The following is a 22,124-nucleotide window of genomic DNA, read 5'->3' as shown; positions in this document are numbered from 1 at the left end:
AGGACAACTCAAGAGTACTTTGGTACTTCTGTTGCGACACATCAACAAACCAAGCCTTCAGCTTCAGAACTTTCTTCCTGATCTGCTGCTGAATGATCAGATTACGACTTTCCTATAAGGTTAAGTACTGTGCAGCGTAAAAGCTGAAAGCTTGTTGGTGGTATGATCCAGATCCATGATGGGCCTCTTCATCGTCAGTAAACTGCTTTTGATAACCTTTGCGCTCCAGTCGACTGAAGAGAGTGAGTTTTGTGGTTAATCTTTTTATTGACCTCGTTACATACACACATACAGACATTTTACTAATACCTGTGCTTCCAGGCCATTTGTATCTTTTATTTATTTATTTATTTATTTATACATCATATGCAATATCTGTAATATTATAGGAGTGATGTGAAATAATCAAGAAAATATTAAAACAGAATCAGTTCACTAAGAATGTGTGATTATGTTTTTGGTGTAGAATTATTTAGTTGTTTTTGTTCATTCTGACTCATCTGTACATTTGGTGTGACAAATCTTTAATTCAGTGAACGTATGGAATGATGTAATGATGAAATTAGGCGTTTGGAGGGTTGAAAGAGCTTCACTGTCCATTTTACATTTATGAACTATTTATTTTTCAGACTGATCTGAGAACTGACTGATACGGGTTATATTTTATATTTAAATAGAATAAACAATTGAACATAGTTTACTGTACAGAAATTCACATGATGGGTGTAGAATTGTTGAGTTCATGTGAGGTCTGCGACCTCAAAACAGAGTCACCGATTGCAAAACCCGCATCAGTTAAGTAAAGGTGTCTTCACTAACAGGTCGGTATATTTGCTGTGTTCTGTCATCATTTGAAATGTTCTTGTTCTCTCTTGTTGTAGAGTGGAAGATGCATGCAACAGCTGAACCTGACAATTCCGTACGTTACGGCGAGTTCTGCCTCCGTATTTCTGATGACTCTCACAGGACCAGCTCCAAATCAGTCACCCAACAACCCACAAAGTCAGCTCGCCAGACCAAACAGACAACCCAACAGCCAACCACAGAGCCAACGGATCTAGGCAGTCAGTCAACCCAACAAACCACAGAACCAGCCTCTTTATTCAAACTGACTAAAGAGACAGGCCAACCATACAGAGAGAAACCCCCGATTGCCCCCAGTAATTTGCAGAGTAAGTATTAAGTACTTATTTATTTTTGTTTAGCAGTAATTATACCTAAAATAGCTTGAAAAATTAAATTATTCTTTTTTTATTATTATATATATGTTATACAATCTATGCATACTTTTATTATAGTATATATGTTATACAATCTATGCATACTAGATGCTGTTAAAACCTTCCTTTGAAACCAACAATCCAAAACCCAATAATATATCATTTATTATAATGTAAGACTATCTCCTTCTAGGTGGATGTTACTGCGATAAGAGAGAGAAGAAACATCTGAATGAAACATCATCACTTCGCATCTTAACGACGGAGCTCCCCAGTGAAACATGCAACTCAGTTCAATCAATGTAAGTGTGTTTGCATGTGAATTTAAAACATTCAAATATTTTTTGTTCCAAAGTCAATAAAAGTAATGTTCATTAGCCATGTTAGCTGTGTGTGATTGCCAGATTGTCAGTCTGTCCACCACATTATCTTCAGCTGCATTTTGTGTTCAGTGCTAAATGTTCGTAGGCTAGGGCACTAAACTAAAGTGGTGAAAATGTTTTTAATAAGTTGACTGTGATTTTGTAGATGAGCTTGAATTGAAACTAACCCTTGTTTTCCAGTGGGGAGTTAAAGGATGGAAGTAAAGTGTGCATGGCAAGACTCAGCTTGTTAGATTACTACAATGCAATATTGGGGTAAGTCTGTACTCTGTGATATTAAACATACAGAAGATTTCACCAGTAACAGTTAAGATTTGTCAGTCTAATAAATTTCCATCTTAACAGCAGCTTCTTTGATGTCAATGGGAAAAATTATTTCATAAATGATGGTTTAAGGCATCCTTTAGAAAACCGAGCCCGGGGGGGGGGTTATATACATGCTTTGCCAACTGCTTACTTAACTTAAAACAACACTTACGTAACTAATTACAAAACAACGAATACAACGTTATACTTTGAACGTTATCTTGAGCCGCTACATTCTAAGATGAATATAAGGTAATATAAACTACCTCTGTGGCAATGTTTTGTTTGTGTGGTTTTTATAATCTGATGTAAGCCATTTCCTTGCTGATAAGTGCATGTGTTAATAACCCCTTCCTGTAAGTTAAAGGTTATATTACTCATCCAACCCTCAGCCACCAGTCTAAACCTGAGCCAAGTAGCTACGAAGAGCCTCCTACTCCGCTGGACCCAACCACAGAGCTAGCCATGACCACTCATCCATCTGTGACAGAAAGCAAGCAACATGATCCAACTCCACAAATGACCCAAACACCACAACACACTACTCATGTCTGTGAATCCTGCAACTTCACGACAAATTTAGATGCTATTGACCCAAAGGCTGTACAATCCATAAATGTGAAGAAGCAATCATTCTCCTGTCCTGTTCATATTAAGTAAGGTTACTACTACTGTTTTTCACGATTAAACAGTTCATGATGCTATGTGGTTTATGAACTTCATGTAGACAGATCAATCTTTAAATTTCAAACTTTTACACTATAATTGGTAGAACTGATCATAAATCGATCATTTTATTCAACCAAAGATGTTTTCATGAATGCAATAAAGAGCTTCGTGTAGACAGTTGAAGTAGTATGGCACATGACACTGATGATATCTTTAACATGAAAGCTCTCACACATTCACCTTCATTTTTCTGTGTTATTGTGCAAAGAAAACAAAATAATGATTTTTATTTCTCTCCTCTGCTTCACAGTGTCAGTCTGAAAGATGAGGATTTCTGTTTGGACTTGGACCTGCTGGAGTTCAATGCAATGCTGATGAAACTGGAGAAAGACGTTCTCTCTAGAGATAGGGATGGTTTTGTCCCGACGCCTAAAAATAGTTTGTAAAATTGTCCTTTTTATAGTTGTTTGAATGTTCTTGATGATTAACTCCATCAAATGATCAGTCATTCAGTCATTGATTCATTAAGTAACCATTTATTGTAAAATAAATTCATTTTTTTCTAATTCTAATTTCCTTTTTAAGTCAGCAGCTGTCACTGTCAAGAGACAGAGCAGAAACCTCCGACTGAAACCTCTCCAGCCACAAGCACGAGGATTTGGCTCCCGAGTGAAACATGCAACTCAACTGAATTCATGTAAGTGAGAGACACTATGTGTGTGTGTGTGTGTGTGTGTGTGAGACTAAATCCACTATTTAAATTTTGTATCTTGTATCTTTTTCTATCTTTGTATCTCAGAAATAAAATTTTGAAACTTGTATTGCAAACTGAAATGGACCCTTGTTTTCCAGTGAGACACTGATGGACGGCAGGGAGGTGTGTGTTACTAGACTCAGCATCTTTGCATACTCTAGACTGTAAGTTGATAACATCAGTTACATGCCACATACTTAAGATTGTCTGCATTATATGTATCCATGATATTTTCCAAGATATATTTTTGTATCTCTCTCTCTCTCTCTCTCTCTCTCTCTCTCTCTATATATATATATATATATTATATAATATATATATCTATATATATATATATAATATCTAATCTATATATATATATAAGGTCATAGTTTGTTCTTATTCTGTTTGAATTCAATCTAAGAATGTAACCTTGAAAGTAAGAAAGTATCTGTTATCAGTCAGTCAGTTGCATTAGTTGGTTTGTCCTGTGAACTGCTGAACCCCTGGTTCGCCCCTTTAAGTTACTGTCTGAAATTTCAGCCTTCTCCACAGTACAGTGCTCATAATAATCAAAAGTGATATTTAAAAAATATGTGACCAACGTGTTAAATATCAGTGTCTAACTATGTAGAGACCTACAGTATGGTATGTATTTCCGCACTGCTGTGAGCATTATATTTTGGTGGAGGCTGCATGATTGAGCAACATAAGAAGTAACTGAGAATTGAACGTTGCTTTACACATAAAAAGCTTGATGAAAGTAGATGTGTTCTGTGTGTGTAGCTTATCAGATCAAAGCCATTTCCTTGCTGATACCCTGGCAGATGTGTTCACATGTAACATCTGTAATCATTTCCTGTAAGTTGACTTGTCAATAAGACTATTACTCAACTTACCCCCAGCCCTGACCCTGGATCTGCTGTTAAAAAACAAGGACCACCAGGAGAAGCAGAAGAAGAGAGAAAACAAGGAGAACGAGGAGCACGAGGACCACCCGGACCAATCGGACCACTAGGACCACCTGGATCACCCGGATCACCATGGATATCAGGACCACCCGGATCACGAGGGATATCAGGACTACCCGGATCACGAGGGATATCAGGACCACCAGGTTTAGCTGAATCAGCATATCACATCAGCATTTGGCATAGGACAAACTTGAGTTTTTAGTCTGTACGTGCCAACATAGCAAAGTCAGAAACTACATTCTTTTTCAGACTATGCTACTTGTGTCCTCTTATGGCAGATCAGTCCCCGTGTGGTGATAGGAATGTAATTTCCATGACAGACTACACCATTTTTAGATTTACTTTACACCAATATGAACATTGAGTTTTGATTCTGGCAAGCATAGGTCTAAAAGATTACCATACGAAACATTTAGATGTCGTGAACTGAAATGGACACTAAAATAGATTTTTGAAGAGGGGTTTGAGAAACTGTTAAAATAACATTAATGGAAAAGTCTTTGTCTATATAAAATTATAGACAATTCAGAATAAATTGTATATACAGTATAAATGCACTGAATTTGGAGCAGAAAAAAAAGTAATTTGTGAAAGTATTAATCATCAGTCTGTCACCAATTCGCACTTCAACAACAAAAAAAAATTTAATAACTTGCTTTAAGAACAACTGAAATACATTATTATTCTGTTGTACTCTTGACATCATCTAAAATGAGGGCAGTGAATAAATGAAAAATACAAAACTTTATAGCTGCAACTTGGTTACACTACAATGTGGATATAGTCATTATGTATTTTATAGGCATTATTTAAGTAAAACATAATGCTTAATTGTTTCATGCTTTATTCTGAATTATACATCCATTACCAATTTTGTTTAATGATGTGATGGATACTTGAAAATGGGTATTTTGTGCTAAATTTAAAGTCTGTTTTTTTTATGGATTTACAGTGATGAACGATATCAAATGTTTTCACTGCTTCCCCTTCCCAAACTGGCACAACATTGAACCAAATGATGTAAAGTTCATGAAGATGGATATGAGATCACGGTCCTGTCCTATCTACATTCAGTAAGTCAGCTTCCCACCAAGTATAAAACTGCAATGTCAGGTATTGACTGATATCTTTTGAAACATATAATCAATCCAGATTGAGAGTTTCCCATGTAAGGTAATAGAGCCAGCATATTAAGCACGCCATACTGTATTTCTAATATTTATCTTTTGGTTCACAGTGTCACCCTGAAAAATAATGAAAACTTCTGTGTGGACTCGTCCCAGCCGTGGTTCAGGACTCTGCTGGAGAAGCTGAAAATTTAAGCCCACTGAGGAAGAAACCTTAAATGTGATATTCTGATATTCCTTTGATCCAGTGGGGAGGGATTACATACTTCATATTTAGATACATACATGTATTCTCTCCATTATTACAGTGATAGACAAGATAAGAAAAACATTTCTCATGATGGTTCATCCTACTTGAGGTGGGGAGAGATTCAATTATTTCTGTATTACTTGTTTTTAAATATTTTCTCATTTCTCTCATATTTCTCATTATTTCTCTTGAACATTCTAATATTATAGAAATAAATGTGATATTTAGTATATTAAATGTTCATTCATCAAATTGAGTGCTTTTATTATTAATTACTACTCCTGCACTTTGTGTACTTTTGGACTACAGGACATTAAAAGAAATTTATTTTGTACCTGCATGTACACTATTGTAACTTTTCTTCTACTTGCCCCTTTATTGTTCAATATTGCTAGTTTACTGCTCTATATTATATTGTTTATTGATTTTTTGGGGCTGCCAGTCAGTAAAATATCTCAAAAACCACTAGATGTATTGCCATGACATTTTCTACATTCAGCGTCCCCAGAAGATGAATCCTACAGACTTTGAGGATGTCCTGACTTTTCTTGTAGCGCCATCATTAGATTGACAGTCTTAGCTATTAGTAATATAGTCTTTGGTGAACCCTTAAAGGGTAACTTTGGTACTTTTCACACTGTTCCCATGTTTTTGTCTCTAAGTGCCTAATGGGGATAACAGTTTTTTAAACTGGACTGCAACGTTATCCTTCTGGCCTATTGTGCACTGCAAGGTATGTTTGCTAAAACTGATTTTGTCAACGACAGGCTCAGAAAGTGTCTAAAATCATTAGGAGAAGGATCCCTACACGATCTTTCTTGATCCGACTATTTGACTTTGTGACTTTATATGACTGTCCACAGCTGTGCATTTTCCTCGTGGATGTCTGCATATAAACTAGTGTACAATAGTGTCACCTACTGACTGGAAGTGAAAACAGCATGTAACTTCGGAGATAGTGAAACAGTCTATATACTGTGCATCCTGTGTTTCTCATTGGATCTTGGTTAGACAAAACTGGGTTCAGCGTACTCTTTATTAGTATTAATATTAATCATGATTTGACACTCAAAGGTTGGGGTCACTGCTGGCAAAGTCTGACCGTTTCCACAGACAGTTCCAATCACCAACTTGGGAAATACACTTTATGTTCTATCATTTGAGCAGACATGTGGAACATAGATGGTTTGTGTCACAGAGTCCATTGGCCTAATGAAGTGCCTTAAATGCAGAATTGGTCGTTGCCTACACTGACACACTGCATAGGATAAAACTACAAATAGTACTGATGCTCATTTTCGTTCCTGTTGAATCAGGATTCTTTCGTTCAGTAGTCTGATCACAGTTCATTGAATCTTTCATTAGGTTGTCCCCAGCTTCTTCCTCCATCTGCTACAGCTGAAGACAATCTCGGCTTGCCGACCCTTCAGATTCTCCAGTTGTTCCTCCAAGTGGTCGGAGGCGTCCACAGTGTCCTCAAAATCCCGCAGCAGAACTCTGTTCCCCAGCAGACCACGGCGTTCTTTCAGCCTCTGGTTGTCTCTCTGCAGGCTGTTGCGTGCCTGCTTCGTCCTGGTCAGGAGGTCCCTCTTCCTGGCCACTGTGGCTTCCACTGCAGCCAGCTGCTCTTGCTTGGCATGGACATCCATCTGGCACCAGAACAGCTTCTCCTTTATGTTTGACAGAAGCTGATAGAGCAGAGGAAAACAAAATATTGACCCTATTACTTATCAATTGATAATTATATTTTGTGAGGCAACTACAAAAACTGATGCAGTCTGTACCTGTAGATACTTGAACCTACCTCCAAGCTGCCGCTGATCTTTTTCTGCATCTTTAATGATTCCTCGCTTTGCTTCTCAGCATGTTTTTTCTTCTCCAGCCTCTCAGCCTGCAGCTGCTCAAACTGGAGCTGCAGTGGGTCCCTGGCGTGCTCTTCCCTGTCACGGAGCTCTGCCTCCAGCCTGTGAATCTTGATCCTCAGCTTGATGTGCTTGAGGCGCAGCTTGATCAGCTCGTCCTGGCGAAGCTGCTCTGCTGCCAGGATGGACTCCACTTTGGCCTGAGCAGCTTGTTTGCCCAGGCGTCGGCTTAGCACCGTCACAGCTACATCCTGCTTCAGTGCCATCAATGTACGCCACTCATTTTCCACCTGAGGACAGAGATGAGACAGTTTTGTCCACTGATCAGTACACCATAGCACACACAATCAACACCTATTGCACAACCAGATTGTTATATGTGCCATGTCTATCAGGGTACTTAACTTCTGACAAGGTTACAATAAGGGTCTGATTCTTTCAGACTTGTGAGTTGTATTTGGTTTGTTGCTAAACCGTTGCATGCACATAGTGCTGAGAGAAAGATCTACAGGCTCAGTATGCACGTCACATCCACCCAACTCACTGCACAGCAGCATGTGTAGACCCCTTGTACTCCTTTTCCCTAGAGAGATAGGAGACTATTAAAGCTTCTGAAAACTTGCTTTCAAATCGTAAGTATTTCTCTACACCACCTCAAACTTTTGCATCGTGTACCACCTCAGAAAATATTAGACTCTCCATGTACCACCAGTATGACTGATGTTCAAATACAGTAGCGTAGACTGACTCTGTTCAGCTATGGACAGTTTACACAGGAGGCAGACTGATAATCTGGTGGTACTCCTGATCTGCACTTCCATAGTTCCACAGTTTAAGAACCAGTATAGCCATAATAAGAAAAATTTATCTTTCTATGTAGAGACACTGCAGTGCGCCATGTTGAGCCATCATGTTTCTACAGTAGCCCGCTAAACACCAGATCTTCTAAATAAGGCCTTTTGGGTTTTTCATGGCTGCTATAGTATGTCCTTTACACTGGGAAGGAAAGGGTGAAAGAAGAGGGGTGTAATCTATACATAGATCACTAGGTGTCACTACATCCTACACGCTTGTTCTAAAGTTATTTCCTTAATCTGCCATCAGGACAGTGGGTATAGTTTGCAACGTACAATACAGGAATCTCCTGTGTGAACTAATCAAAGCTGTTTTGACTTGGACAGAAAGTCTTTTCCTGTAGGAAAATGTCATGAGACAGTTCTGTAGCTGTTTCACCACCATCAACACCATGCAACTGAATTTATTTTACTACTGCCTTCCTATATCCATTGCATTGTGGGACAGTGTGGTGTCCATCAATGGCACACATAGTTCAGCATTTTCTTCACTATGTATAGTGACTTTTGGAATTTTGCCACTGAGCCAGTGTGAACTTCAATTAAATTTTTTGCTATTGGCAGAAACTGCCATCAGGACAGTGGGTATAGTTTGCAACGTACAATACAGGAATCTCCCGTGTGAACTAATCAAAGCTGTTCTGACTTGGACAGAAATTCTTTCTGCTATTTGCAGGGACCCGTTGCGACATACATAATTAAAACCTCTTTATGATTAGTGTATTAAACAGTATAGTGTGTGTGTGTGTGTGTGTGTAAAATTGGGACCTCTTAGAACCATCACCTTAACATAACTTTGCTTGTAACAGTGATATCCAGTGGTTGAAGGTCGGTACTGCAGTGTAAATCCAAAAACACTGGAGCATCCTCCATCCTCTCTCTCCCCTGAATTCTCTGTCTATCTCTCCAGCTGTCACTATACAACAAAGCAAAGAAAATACCCATGAACCCGCAGAAGCCATCACACCAACCTTGTCCAGCTTCCCTTTTGCCTGGAAGCTCAGCTCCTCTTCCTGCTGCTGAGCTGCCTCTGACTCAGTGCTGATCTGCAGCTTCAGGTCACTCAGGATGCTCATGTGCTTCTCATACTCCCGCAGCTGCTCTGACACCGACAGCTCCCTCTCCAGCTGGACGTCGTCCCCGGACCTCTTGCGGAAGTACTCTGCCAGCTTGGTCTGCAGCTGGATGCTGCGTTGGCTGGCTTTATCTCTCTCCTCGCGCAGCTCCTGGAGGAGCCGCATGTGTTCTTGGTAGCTGACGTCTTCTCTGTCTGGAGGAGCAGCAGCAGCAGGAGCAGTGGTGGGTTCCTCTCCTTCAGCCTCATCTTCCTGCTCCTGTGTGGGGCTGGTGTTCTCTCTCTCCGGGGTCTCGAGATGCAGACTTGGAGGACCATCATCATCGTTGCTGTTCATCTCAAAAACAACGCTCTCCTCGTGGGACGCTGGCTGTTCATTGACTTCATTCATCTCCACGTCCAAGTCTGGGCTTGTGGTGAGCTCTTTCATGCTGTTCTCTTCTGGCTCAGAGCTGGCTGCCTCTTCAGCTAGGGCCTCCTCAGTGGGCTTCATACTTTCAGAAGTTTCTCCATCCTGATCTGATGCACCCACCTCAGCTGGGACACCTTCATGTCCATGAACAGCAGCAGGAGCAATGTCCTCCTCATTGGAGACCTCCCTCTCTGTGTCATTCCTCACCTCATTATCTTCCTGTTCTGTCTCTCTGTCCATGATTCAAAAATAAAAATAAAAAAACAAACTATTATTCACTTTATTTATAGCTGTAGGGCTCGTTCACTTCTGTGCTCAATGAAACTGTTCGTTTTGTTTCGGTTGTCCTGGAAACTGGTGTCGGGAGCCAATCAGAAGCGGCCTGACCCTTCCTCATTAATATTAACAAGCAGGATGGGAGTAGGTCGCGCGGCGAGAGGCTCGCGGTGCGCAGGCGCGCGAATCTGCCTCCAACAACAAGAAGCAGGAGCCAGGCAACATGGCCGACCTGGGGAAGAAGTACTGCGTGAACTGCCTTGCAGATGTTACGAACCTGCGGCTCCGCTGCACCGACTGTCCCGATATCGAGCTGTGTCCGGAGTGCTTCTCGGCGGGCGCAGAGATCGGTAATCACCGGAGATGGCACGGCTACCAGTTGTTCGACGGCGGTCGGTTCTCGCTCTGGGGTCCCGAGGCAGAGGGAGGATGGACCAGCAGGGAAGAGCAGTCGCTGCTCGATGCTATCGAGCAATATGGATTTGGAAACTGGGTACTTTTTAAGTTACTTCACTGAATTCATCTGTGCCACACGTCGTATATGCCGACAAGAGTTTTTATTTTGAAGTGTGTCGTAAAAGTTCAGAGCCAAAGTTGTCTGGCTAACGTTAAAGTAATGTTCATGACCTTTATGACAATCCGTTTTCTCTTAGTGCCGACAGAAAAGTTGGACGACTGAGCGTTAACACAGAAGAACAGTCCCACACAGAGCTCAGTGTTGTTTTTTTTTATCTCGCAACAATGTGTTAATAATATGTCACATTATGTGTATGGCGACTTTACATCTTCAGATTACAGCAGCCGGATCACATCCGTCCATACTGGAGCACCCCAAAAGAAAATGAAATTAGAATTAAAACTAGGATAGTTTGATCTGTTTGGACTTTGAACAATCTGATGAGTGAAAATCAATCCTTGGTACAACTGCTCACAACAACAACAACTTATGCAATGTGTAATATAAATTCATATTCTTCTGGGGAAGCACTCCGATGCAACATTAATGACTGCTAACATGATGCACTGTCAGTGATAGTACAAGTAGGTTACCTGTGGATGGTAACCCTCCCTTTTTCCATACATCATCTGAATACATTTCTGACATACATCACATGCAAGCATTAAATTGATGAATGAACACTGCATTCAGAGTCTGTTTGGGCGTTAAACTAAGCGATTTTGAGTCTTGATTAATCTGTAATTCTTATAATAAATTCAATAATGGCTTTAGTCTGTTAGGGTACTCTATTTAAAGGTCCAGTGTGTAGAATTTAGTTGCATCTAGTGGTCTAATCGCTGCATTGCAATCTCCTCACATCACCCTCACCTTCCTAGTGTAAAGGAGAAACAACACCTGAAGGACTCTCTAGTCACTATTATACTATTATAGTTTGTCTGTTCTGGGCTACTGTAGAAACACAGTGTTTCAACATGGTAGCCTCTATGAAAGAGGACCCGCTCCCACTGTAGATATAAAAGGAGAACTATGAAAGAGGACCCGCTCCCACTGTAGATATAAAAGGAGAATTTTAAAGTAACAAAATTAAAGGGTTCTTATTTTCAGGTGATTATACATGCATGAAAACATAGTTATGAATATTATATATAATGTCTGCCTTATTCTGAAAATAAACGCCCCAAATCTTACACACTGCACCTTTAACAGGTCTCTGTTCTCTGAAAATATATATAAAAAGTATATAATTTGGCAATAATTATTGAGGAAACCCGAATTCATATAAAGTAAGGATGTCAGCAGTTAACCGTTAAATCAGTTGCATTGATTTGCATACACACTCCGCCAATCTAAACTTTATACCAACGTCTAACGTTGGTATAAAGATAAGCAGTCAGCAGTCTGAGGTGAAAAAAAAAAGAAAAAAAAAAAAGAAGCGCACGAAATGAAGCTCCATGTGGGACCATTTCCTCCAGTAAGGCAACAAATGTTGTTAGTTTAGTAGTACTAGCACTATTCTGTGACTTACCACATTAAGAACAAGCAGCCCTGTCTGAGGATGGCTCACAGCCAAAGATCACGTTGCTTCTGTTTGGGGGGGAGGAAGTGTAAAGCACACCCGTCAGAAGCCATTTGATAAAGGTCTAAAAGAAAAAACGGGTGTCTTTTTTTTTTTTTTCTAAAATTAACCTGTTAATGTGTGTTGGGCTATATAACCTAAACTGACACCCCTAAACACAAGTAAACATTAATTTATCGTTTCAGACAGATGCCTTTGCTAATATTTTCCATATGTTGGACTGTGTTGGTATTAAATTTAATACATAATTTCCTGGAAGCTTACTTGGAAATCTTTCATCATCAGGAAATTACAGACACTTAAAATAAAACGTTGAAGGAAAAAAGTGAAAAATCTCCATCTCCTGGAGCACAGAGTGACACTTGAAAACTCAAAGTTATTCAGTTTATAAAGATGTTAAAGATAGAGAAGCAAGAAGTCTACGAAAAAACCTCACATTTCAGAAGCTGGGACCAGGAAATGTTTTGCATTTTTTCCATTTTTAGTCCCATAAATAACATTATGAATAGCACGCTTTTCTTCCGCTGTGCTCATTAGGAACATTTCCTGCTTGTCTTGTCTTGTCTTTCAGGAGGACATGGCCACTCAAGTCGGAGCGTCCCGCACTCCTCAGGAAGTCATGGAACACTACGTCACCATGTACATCCACGGAAACCTGGGCAAGGCATGCATCCCTGACAGCATTCCCAACCGGGTGACCGACCACACCTGCCCAAGCGGGGGGCCCCTGTCGCCCAGCCTCACCACCCCGCTCCCTCCGCTGGATATCAGCCTGGCTGAGCAGCAGCAGCTGGGCTACATGCCGCTACGTGACGACTATGAGATTGAGTACGACCAGGATGCGGAGAAGCTCATCAGCGGACTTTCTGTGAACTACGATGACGAGGATGTGGAAATTGAAATGAAGCGTGCTCATGTGGACATGTATGTGCGCAAGCTCCGAGAACGCCAGAGACGTAAGAATATCGCCCGAGACTACAACCTGGTACCTGCCTTCCTGGGCCGGGACAAGAAGGACAAAGAGAAAGAGAAACCGGGAGCGCTGGGAGTCATAGGCACTGCTGGTGGTGTGGGTGGGGCAGGAACTGGCGGTGGCACAGTAGGATCAGGTTCCACAACAGCTGCAGGATCGGGTCCTGTTCCGAGCACACCCAAAAGAAAGATCACCAAGGAAGAGAAGGAGCAGCGGGTCAGGCTGCGGGCGCTTTGCCAGTTCATGGCCCATCGGGAGTTTGAAGACTTCTTTGAGAACATGCATAAAGAGCGCATGCTGAGGGCCAAGGTGCGCGAGCTGCAGCGTTACCGCCGCAATGGCATCACCCGCCTGGAAGAGTCGGCTGAATACGAAGCGGCGCGCCACAAACGGGAGAAACGCAAGGAGAATAAAAGTGTGGTCACCTCCAAACGGGGCAGTGGAGGAGGAGGTGGGCTTGGCTCTGGGATGGGACTTGGGGGTGGTGCTGGAGGGGGAGGAGGCATTGCTGGAGGTTTGGGGGTTGGAGGTGGGATCAAAGAAGAGGGCAAAGACGGCGAGTTTGCCGCCATTGAGAACCTGACGGGCTTTGAGCTGCTGTCGGACAGAGAGAAGGTGCTGTGTAACTCTCTGAACCTCAGCCCAGCTCGGTACCTGACTGTCAAAACCATCATCATCAAAGATCACCTGCAGAAAAGGCAAGGCATCCCGGCCAAGAGCCGGTTGCCCAGCTACCTCGACAAGGTCCTCAAGAAGCGCATTCTCACCTTCCTCACAGAAAGTGGCTGGATATCCCGAGACGCCTCTTAGCAACCCATCTTTGGTTGGGAAGCAGTTGATGATCAATGATTGCTGAGTTGCTACAAGCTCTGTAGGCAAACTACTGGCTTTCACCAACTTTTCAAAGGTGACCATGTGAATATGTACATTTAGGATGCCCCACTGGAAAATGTCTATTTTCATACCAGGGCTAGAAACAAAAGTAAGTCTATATTTTTACATTTGGAACGGGACGCGGGTGAACAAATCTCTGTGGGTTCAAAGTATTTTGTGTCCATATTGTTACCATATGATGGTAGCTACAATACTAACAAGTATTACGTAGTTCAAGAGAGATTTTTGTGTTATTGCAACATGCTCATTGAAGAAATCTATGGAGAAATACTATTTTGAATCCAAACAGTGACGGAAGCCTAATTTGGTAATTTGGTCAACTTTGTTAGATCATTTTCTAGAAATTTTCACACAGCTCGAGTAAACTCTCAACTTTTTGACCAATCTTTTTTTTTTACTGCCCACAATGGCAGGAAAAGAAAATACAGGAGGGTTCTACAATCGTCCAGCTTTCTCCGAAATGCTACTACCTGAACACAAGTCGTATCATCTATTTAAAGCTGTTGATCTAAAGCTAGACCGATTTAAATGAGCTGTGCTGACATGTCTACCAGTGTATCAGCATTGGCACATAAATGAATCAACAAGAAATGTCAGTTCAGGAACGCCAAAGAAAATGTTTTATAATTAAGAATCAGTGTTTCCATCACAGTCTGTCCACCAGGCTAGGCAAGCTATAAAATGTCTCACTCAGTACATATCATGGTCACAATTCTATTTAAAACATCCTTTATAAGAAATATTCATTCACGTTGGCATGTTAATGTGGCACACTGGCAGATATATTTAACCCTTAAACCCCCTCTCGACTTCAGATCTTAGGTATTTCTCTGTAACGTTAACTTCTCATAAGCAACATTCCAATTCTAAAAAACATCTTTGGGGATTATTTTATTAAGAGATTAATGCTTAAAAAGTCCCCTTATGTGCTTCATCAGGACTGTGATTCAGATTTGAAATAATTAATCGATTAGCTGTTGATCATTCTTGTTTTGCCCACATCCCAAAGATATTCAGTTTACTATATTTACATTAGTGGAGTTGAAATCAGAGAATACTCCTTAAAAAATCGTTTATCAAAAACTGTCATGAGGTTTGGATTCAGTTGCCCCACCCCGATTGTTGCAGAGAAATATATGACATCAACCAACTAACCAACCACTGAATTGTTGCTAAATCCTGATTGGTGCCTGTAAGTAATGATGATGTTGTGTCATTCCAACTGAGCCCCACCCACTTGAAACCAGTGAGGGGAAAAAAAAATCAAACGTTGGTAGAAAGGAGAGTTTATGATTGATTCCTTCATACATGGTGAGAAAAGGTGTATTCAAGGCCTTTAAATATCCATGTGAGTATCGGCTGGGCTAGTATTTTATTTATGATTTGTTCACCTGAAATTAGTATGGAGGAGACACGCATCTTTGAAAATGTATTTATTTTTACAGAAGCATCTAGTACAGCTTTAAATGTTATACTGTCCACATGGTACGATGCAGGTAAAGATGCTGAATGTGTAAGGGCATTAACCAATGATACTCAAATATACAGTTCCAAGATTGTTGTTTACCGAGTGTCTTCGATGGCAGTGTTCCTCCTCATTCTAGTTTCCTAACACCACACATGCCATCTCAGATGGTCTGTCAAACCAGACATTGCCTGCAGTCTGATATTAGTGCTTAGGTAACTTCACTTGAAGGCAGAACTATAACAGCAGCACTGGTGACAGTTTCCTGCTTTTTTTTTTTTTTTTTTTTTCCCTGCAAGCCGAGCAGTGCGGCGTCCATTGTACTATTTAAATGTAAATGAAGTTATTGAATGGGCTGTCATTTCACGGCAGGAACAGAAGCTGTAAAAAAAAAAAGAAAAAAAAAAGAAGAAGATGATGAAAGAAATCACAAAGAAGAAAGGCATGTGAATGTTACCGAAGCTGGAAATGCAAGTAATGAGTGGCGTTAGTTCTGTAGGGGTAAAAGTGGAGCTTTGCCTCTTTTTTTTTTATGGTCATTGAGGAGCAACGGCCTTGTGGAAAGATGATGGATCAGCTGTGAGGGGTGTTCTGTAATGGTCAAAATCAGTCGTTGTTAGTCAGATTTTATCAACGCGGGGGTCCAAAGCATCTTCCCTTGTGGTCAAACACTACAGCTGCTTTTAAAGGATAGCTAGTTCTATATTTGTCTTATTGTCAACAAATCCCATGAAAAGACCAAAACCCACAATGAGCCGATTCCGTAGTTTCCTTTTGACTCAACCCCACATTCGCTACATTAATACACAGTTGAAAATAGTCCCCAACAAATGCATTGTTTCCTACTGTTTGAGTTTGCTAAATCCTACAGCGTTCAGCTGTTTTAGGAACCGACATCCCTGACACATTCTTCGAGAAGATTCCTGTCTTCCACAGGAACCAGTTGGCTTGGGGCTGAGTTCTACAGACCGAGAAAGGAAGTCGGAAAGTATTAAGAAGTGGACTAACTTTGATTTTCCAGGGGGTATGTTGACAGTGAAGAAAATATTCAACATTGCCAGCCTTATCTTTTAAAACTTAAAGTCCTGTCATCTCTATGCGTTGACTCCAGGCCTTTGTGGTACACGATTTAAAGAATCACTGGAAAACTTTCCAACGTTCATTTTGGGTCACCTCCAGTGAAAAGATTTCTTTTAGACTATCTCTGCTGCACATTAACCCATTGCTAACATGATCTGATCAGAGCTGGATCCGTTAGACAGCTGTAGTCAGGTTTATTGAAGACAATTTTTTTGTGTTGAAGCTCAGTGGAAAGTTTGAGCATCCTACTGTAACCAGAATGTTCTTGAAAAGGCGATGCTAATTTCCAGCCTATAAACCAAACCGCAATGACCCAGAACTGTCAGGTGAATTTTATGGTTCTCCTTTGTTTGAATGTCCTCTTTCTGTTTATTCATTTTTAAATAGCTTATAGTGATTTCTCTTGAGTTTTGACAGTGGTGTCATTCTGCATGTGCAACCAAATGTCCCGCATTTGTTTCAAAATGGTGTGTTTCGGTGTAAATTTCTCAAAGACAAATATGGCAATTTGATTTTTTTTTTTGTATGGGAAAGGGGGGTTGCTTACTTTGTCACCAAATGTAAATAATTTTGTAAGATAAATTGGAAAAAGAAACTATAATTACTGACCTGTGAAATGTACAGTATTTTGTGTCATGGAAATTTTTTTTATAGCTTTTGTAATAAAAAACTGGTTTTGGATTACAGAAAAAGCATTTTCTGAAGCTTTGGGTATGGTGATGGCATGCTGTTGAGCCGTCTTTAATCTGGTTACCGAGCTGTTTTCTTGTCCTGTTACTTTGTTGTTGCACATGACAAGGTATGTATGGAGATGTATTAAAAGTGCAAATACTTTATAATTCTACATAGTCTTGTTTCCTCTTCAGTCATTTGCAGTACCTGTGAACCAAAAAACAAACCCAAAATGTCTTTTAATTGCAATAGAGGGACAAAGAGAGGACTTGTTACTAATGCTGCAACTGTGGACCATGAGTCGATACAAGAGCAGCATGTTAATGAGGTCACAATGTTTTCATTCACTGCGGCTACAAGTAAAGACACATGTTAGAATTCAAGATATGGAAGAGATTAAAATAGTAAATTAAAAACTGGAAGTCAGAAATATCTAAAAGGTGAAACATAAATGGTGAACAATAGACTAAAATTCAATTTTCAATTAGTTTCAGTGGGAAGGAAATAAGGCTTGAAACTGTGATATTAAAAAAAAAAAACACACAATATCATGTAAATGATCCAGCACCTCTTAAATCACTCTGTTCTAGGTTTGTGGTTCCCACCACAGTTAAAGTTTCAGACTCGTTCTCCACCTCTCAACACTAACATTTTGAGTGCAATTGATTTACCAAACAAACAAAAAAATAAAAAGGTAAAGATGAATTTGACTTATAGCATGTTTTTCTCACCAAATTTCCTGAGATATTGCGGAAACATCAGAATTCTTTTGGTCACGATAATTGTTTAGTGAAAATCTGATATTGTGACAGACCTAGAACAAATACATAAGTAGAGATGTCCGAAATGTAATAATTGCATTTAAAAGCATGAAGCTTGATTTATTGGTTAGTTTTAAGGAAACGTTACTCAAACGTAAAAAAAAATAGCGCACCTGTTGGACTTTTTCCAGCTGTGGATTAATACACATTTGCTGTCCTCTGGAGTGTTAATCAGCAGGTCGCTGTATGTGCAACACAGTCAAAATAACCTAGTGTGTCTTCATGGTAATGAAGGACAATGTGTGTAAAAGACAAACACCAGACCAAGACTTCAAACTTGATCAGTTTATTCTGATGCATGACAGCTGGACAATGGTCCACGCATATTCTAATGGTTTACAGATAAAGCTGTTACATGACTGAAGAGTGTTGTAGAGACGCTACAATGACTGAGGCTGGCTGATCAAGATGTTTAAGATTTAGTCAAGCCCGCCTCAGTCCAATGCAGCATCTCAGACCGTTCTTCAGATTCTCAAGTACTGACCCTTACTTTATTCACAGAATGAATTTAAAACTCAAAGACAACTGAGGAGTCAAGTTCAACATTATTAGGGCTTTAAACAAAAGTCCGGAATGATACCAGCAGTTCAGAATTAACACTGCTCAAATTTGTGGATGGATTTCAGATCGTAGCTCACCCAAAATAGGTCTTCGATCTAGAGGGATTTACGATCGTCGGCTCAACTTTTTGTGAAACATCACGTCTTTCTTCTCTTCCAGTTAAGATGGCGGCTGTGATCTGGTGAGTTTATTTTATTAACAACCTCTGACAAAAGACTGATGATGAACTGAAATGTTCCTGTAAAGACTGTCCTGTGCCAGACAAAGTGTGATGCATCTGTTAAAAGCTGGTGGATATTGTCCAGATGTAGTTGGCTTCAGTTCAGTTAACTTCCTCTTCTCTTTTAGGCACCTTAGGGTAAGCAGGGTAAGGTGTGGCAGGGTGCCTTGACCAGTCTGCTGTACCTGATCATCCATAACCCAGGCAACAAAACAAATCACACTTTGTCACGGTTACATCATCGTTTTTAGGGGGCTTTGGCGACACCCACCAACGCTGGCCTGAGGGTGCGACCGTGAAGCTTGTACCCTACTTTGGTTACCACTGCGACGCTGCCGGGCTCCTTGCCCTCCACGGGAGCGTGGAAGAGGGCCTCGTGCTCATATGGGTCGAACTTCAGGCCCTCAGGGTTGAGCTTGACAAGGCCATGCTTTGTAAACACCTTCTGGATCTGGACCTCGGTCATCACCAGGCCGTCATACAGGTTCTTCAGGTGGGGGTTGTGGCTGGTGACTTCCTCCTTGGGCACGCTTTCTGTGGCCTTTTCCAAGATGTCGGCCACCTCCAGCAGGTCCTTACAGAAGCCCTGGATCCCTGTGATGGAAGAAGTGGGAACATGTTTGCCTATTTAGTTTAGAAAAGTATCTCATAGCCTTTTCATAAAGTTATAATAAAATAATAAAAACAGTTTTCAGACCAACAGCTTAACCAAGACACCCAATGTAGTGAAAAAGGCTGAACTTGCTCTTTGGTGACCTCTAGTGGTTGAAACATACAACTGCAGAATATTTGATCAAACCACATAGTAAACCTTAAAGAGCAGAGCCTGTTGTAAATGTAGGAGATGGGTCATTACCGTATAATTTAGCATCTTCGATCATCTTCTGACTCCTCGTCCTGAGGTTCTCTGTGTCTGCCAAGGCCCGCTTGTACTTTTCCTGGAAAGACGGAGGAAACAGTAAGTCATGGCTTAAAAAACAAAATGTCACCGACAATATGCAGTGAAGCTCTGGATGACAAACTAATGAGTTACTATGTCTGTTAAAGCTCCTAAATGTATGTCCTCATAGTCTGTGTTCAAAGTCACTGATTGGTTGATGTGGTTGTCACTTGACAAACAATTCTTCAGCCTGCTGCCGTTTTAATGTAAGAATAATGCAGTCAAAGGAGATGGAGTAATTCTCCCAGTCCACCTCTGCTAAACAGGAAGTGACCTTGTCTTGACTTACTGTCATGTCCTTGAGCTGATCCTCCAGCTGGGTCTTCTCCTCCATCAGGACTTTTTCTGCTGAACTCTGCTCTGGCTTTTCAGCCTCCTCCTCTGACCTGTGGCCATTCTTCTGCTGGGTGGCAGTACATAACAATCGCGGAGACGCTCTGAAGTGGGAAGGACACACACAATAAGAAGTCATTTGTCAAGTGTTTGCGGCTGCCCGCTCACTTTGCCTGACTTAATTATGTTCGGACCATTTTTCAGACCCTGATCAACCTGCAGTGTATGAGCTCTGATGCTCCAGGCTTACACAAACTAACATTTCTCTGCAGTGTGCTCACTGTTTCAACAGATATATTCCTTGTTCTATCTCCTGACAGACTACAAAGCTGTCTGTCAATTTAATGCTCAATCTGTTCGACGTGACACAATTTAATCAATTAAGAGATTAAGTTGATTTAGATAGCACATTATTTGTTTGACTCATTGATTTAAATGGGACAAATTTAGCTGGTTTCAGCCTCTCAACATCCGTCAACATCCTATTTTTCTTTGTGATCCATGATAGCAATCTGAATCAGTATTGGACTTCTAGTTAGACAAAACAAAACATCTGTTGACATCACAGCGAGCTCTTGGACTTCTGTCTACTAGGACTAGTGAGTTACAGTAACAGGACACAGAGGTCGGGGGCTCGCTGAATGCTTTGTGGATTATGAAAATAATGTTAAAAAGACACCAAAGCGTGCACAGTCATTAGATCTTGGTCAAACTGAACACTTAGGAGAGATTTTAGAGGAAGAATTAAACAACTTCTCCTTCAGAAGTCAAGACTATTCTGGATCTGTGTCCAGACATACTAATTAATGGAATCAGACAGCTTAATTCACACGACTGCCAGTAGTACTTACTGAGCATGTTACGCAACTACTCTGTAGGTGATTCAATGATAAATGTCCAGTTATATACAGCATATAGCCTATTAAGAAATGGAGTTCTGTGGATGAGTAGCAGGAATAGTCTGTTTCACCATATGACACGTTATGTCATCATCTCACTAGCCAATAGAAAAGTGTGGAGACATGTCGTCAAACTCCATTCATTTTAATGTCGCGAAGGAAACAAACAAACAAACACATAGGTTTATGAATGGAGTTTAGGCTCGGAGTTAGAGCTGGTCGTCCACTAATCAAATGATCAGCGGTTCGATCCCCGGCTCCTCCAGTCCTGAAGCCCAAATTGCTGCTCCCTGTAAGTGGCTTTGGATAAAAGCGTACTAAATGTAGTGTCCGAATACACACACACACACACACACACACACACACACACACACACACATACAGTATCTCTCTCTTCATATAAGATATGTCACGTTACATCATCCTGTTCCCTGCTATGACATGCTAACAGTGACACACACTAATACGTTGGTCAGGTTTAACGGTTAAATATGAGCCAGCTCATACACACACATATACACATACACATCTCAGCTGTCACTTCTGTATTATTAATATAAAACTGAATATTAAGGACCACGGTCGGTGATGAAAGCTAACGTTGCTAGCTGACTACCACCTCCATGAGCTAACGGGAGCTCTGCACTCTCTCAACCCGAGCCGAGCGTCTCTGTGCCGGCTACATTCAGTCAGAGGAGTCGATGTAAAGTGTGTTACCTGATCAGCGCGGGTGAAGCTACCAGTGAGTAGCTCTGTCTCACTGCACGTACACACCAGCTCGCCATTTTCCACCTGCAGGTAAAAGCTCCTCGTAACACACGCTGACGGGACGCTCAACCGTGATGGCAGGAGGCGTGCGGTTTGAGCCAATCAGGTGTCAGTAGGGGGACAGTTGACCAATCGGATTAAAGGAAGCGTTTGACGGCGAGTTGTAGTTTGGTTGGAGTTAAAGTTAAAGGTGAAAGTTGCACATGTGACCAAGGACAGTTTTTAAAAAGTCTCATCAGACAGAAGGTCACTCATCCCCGGGTTATTCAACTCACACCGTTTACCAGCATAACTGTAGTAGTGTTCTTACAGTACATGAAA

The 22,124-nt window shown here is 40.9% G+C and overlaps 4 protein-coding genes across 4 annotated transcripts; 2 read left to right on the top strand and 2 right to left on the bottom strand.

The window, feature by feature from the left end:
• Positions 1-10: 10 nt before the first annotated feature.
• LOC113747569 (uncharacterized) lies at positions 11-6,099 on the top strand. Its single transcript, XM_027287529.1, has 11 exons — positions 11-242; positions 882-1,172; positions 1,414-1,522; positions 1,784-1,858; positions 2,302-2,565; positions 2,889-3,016; positions 3,164-3,275; positions 3,431-3,496; positions 4,217-4,428; positions 5,238-5,358; positions 5,523-6,099. Exons 1-11 carry the CDS (start codon positions 176-178, stop codon positions 5,605-5,607), a joined length of 1,530 nt encoding a protein of 509 aa, XP_027143330.1. The 5' UTR covers positions 11-175; the 3' UTR covers positions 5,608-6,099.
• Positions 6,100-6,679: 580 nt separating this feature from the next.
• Positions 6,680-10,127, bottom strand: cfap184 (cilia and flagella associated protein 184). Its single transcript, XM_010742523.3, has 3 exons — positions 9,350-10,127; positions 7,467-7,814; positions 6,680-7,350 (listed from the first exon to the last, which is right to left on the bottom strand). The coding sequence occupies exons 1-3, from the start codon at positions 10,103-10,105 to the stop codon at positions 7,024-7,026; spliced, it is 1,431 nt and encodes a 476-aa protein (XP_010740825.2). The 5' UTR covers positions 10,106-10,127; the 3' UTR covers positions 6,680-7,023.
• Positions 10,128-10,328: 201 nt separating this feature from the next.
• On the top strand, positions 10,329-18,085 carry tada2b (transcriptional adaptor 2B). Its single transcript, XM_010742521.3, has 2 exons — positions 10,329-10,634; positions 12,749-18,085. The coding sequence occupies exons 1-2, from the start codon at positions 10,365-10,367 to the stop codon at positions 13,958-13,960; spliced, it is 1,482 nt and encodes a 493-aa protein (XP_010740823.1). The 5' UTR covers positions 10,329-10,364; the 3' UTR covers positions 13,961-18,085.
• Positions 18,086-18,352: 267 nt separating this feature from the next.
• On the bottom strand, positions 18,353-21,902 carry grpel1 (GrpE-like 1, mitochondrial). The gene is made up of 4 exons (XM_010742520.3): positions 21,753-21,902; positions 20,093-20,240; positions 19,720-19,801; positions 18,353-19,457 (listed from the first exon to the last, which is right to left on the bottom strand). The coding sequence occupies exons 1-4, from the start codon at positions 21,818-21,820 to the stop codon at positions 19,111-19,113; spliced, it is 645 nt and encodes a 214-aa protein (XP_010740822.1). The 5' UTR covers positions 21,821-21,902; the 3' UTR covers positions 18,353-19,110.
• Positions 21,903-22,124: the final 222 nt, after the last annotated feature.

Source organism: Larimichthys crocea, chromosome XIV, assembly GCF_000972845.2.
Source record: "Larimichthys crocea isolate SSNF chromosome XIV, L_crocea_2.0, whole genome shotgun sequence".
NCBI lineage: Eukaryota > Metazoa > Chordata > Actinopteri > Sciaenidae > Larimichthys > Larimichthys crocea.
This window is presented reverse-complemented; position numbering and strand designations above follow the sequence as displayed.

Excerpts from the sequence above, each read along its gene's own strand:
- LOC113747569 (XM_027287529.1), top strand. The coding sequence starts at position 176 with ATGATGGGCCTCTTCATCGTCAGTAAACTGCTTTTGATAACCTTTGCG. Across the intron at positions 1,859-2,301 it reads TACTACAATGCAATATTGGG|CCACCAGTCTAAACCTGAGC; the intron begins GTAAGTCTGTAC and ends TCCAACCCTCAG. Across the intron at positions 4,429-5,237 it reads AGGGATATCAGGACCACCAG|TGATGAACGATATCAAATGT; the intron begins GTTTAGCTGAAT and ends ATGGATTTACAG.
- cfap184 (XM_010742523.3), bottom strand. The coding sequence starts at position 10,105 with ATGGACAGAGAGACAGAACAGGAAGATAATGAGGTGAGGAATGACACA. Across the intron at positions 7,815-9,349 it reads CAAAAGGGAAGCTGGACAAG|GTGGAAAATGAGTGGCGTAC; the intron begins GTTGGTGTGATG and ends CTCTGTCCTCAG. Across the intron at positions 7,351-7,466 it reads AGATCAGCGGCAGCTTGGAG|CTTCTGTCAAACATAAAGGA; the intron begins GTAGGTTCAAGT and ends CTGCTCTATCAG.
- tada2b (XM_010742521.3), top strand. The coding sequence starts at position 10,365 with ATGGCCGACCTGGGGAAGAAGTACTGCGTGAACTGCCTTGCAGATGTT. Across the intron at positions 10,635-12,748 it reads AATATGGATTTGGAAACTGG|GAGGACATGGCCACTCAAGT; the intron begins GTACTTTTTAAG and ends CTTGTCTTTCAG.
- grpel1 (XM_010742520.3), bottom strand. The coding sequence starts at position 21,820 with ATGGCGAGCTGGTGTGTACGTGCAGTGAGACAGAGCTACTCACTGGTA. Across the intron at positions 19,802-20,092 it reads ATCAGCTCAAGGACATGACA|GAAAAGTACAAGCGGGCCTT; the intron begins GTAAGTCAAGAC and ends CCGTCTTTCCAG. Across the intron at positions 19,458-19,719 it reads CGAAGATGCTAAATTATACG|GGATCCAGGGCTTCTGTAAG; the intron begins GTAATGACCCAT and ends CTTCCATCACAG.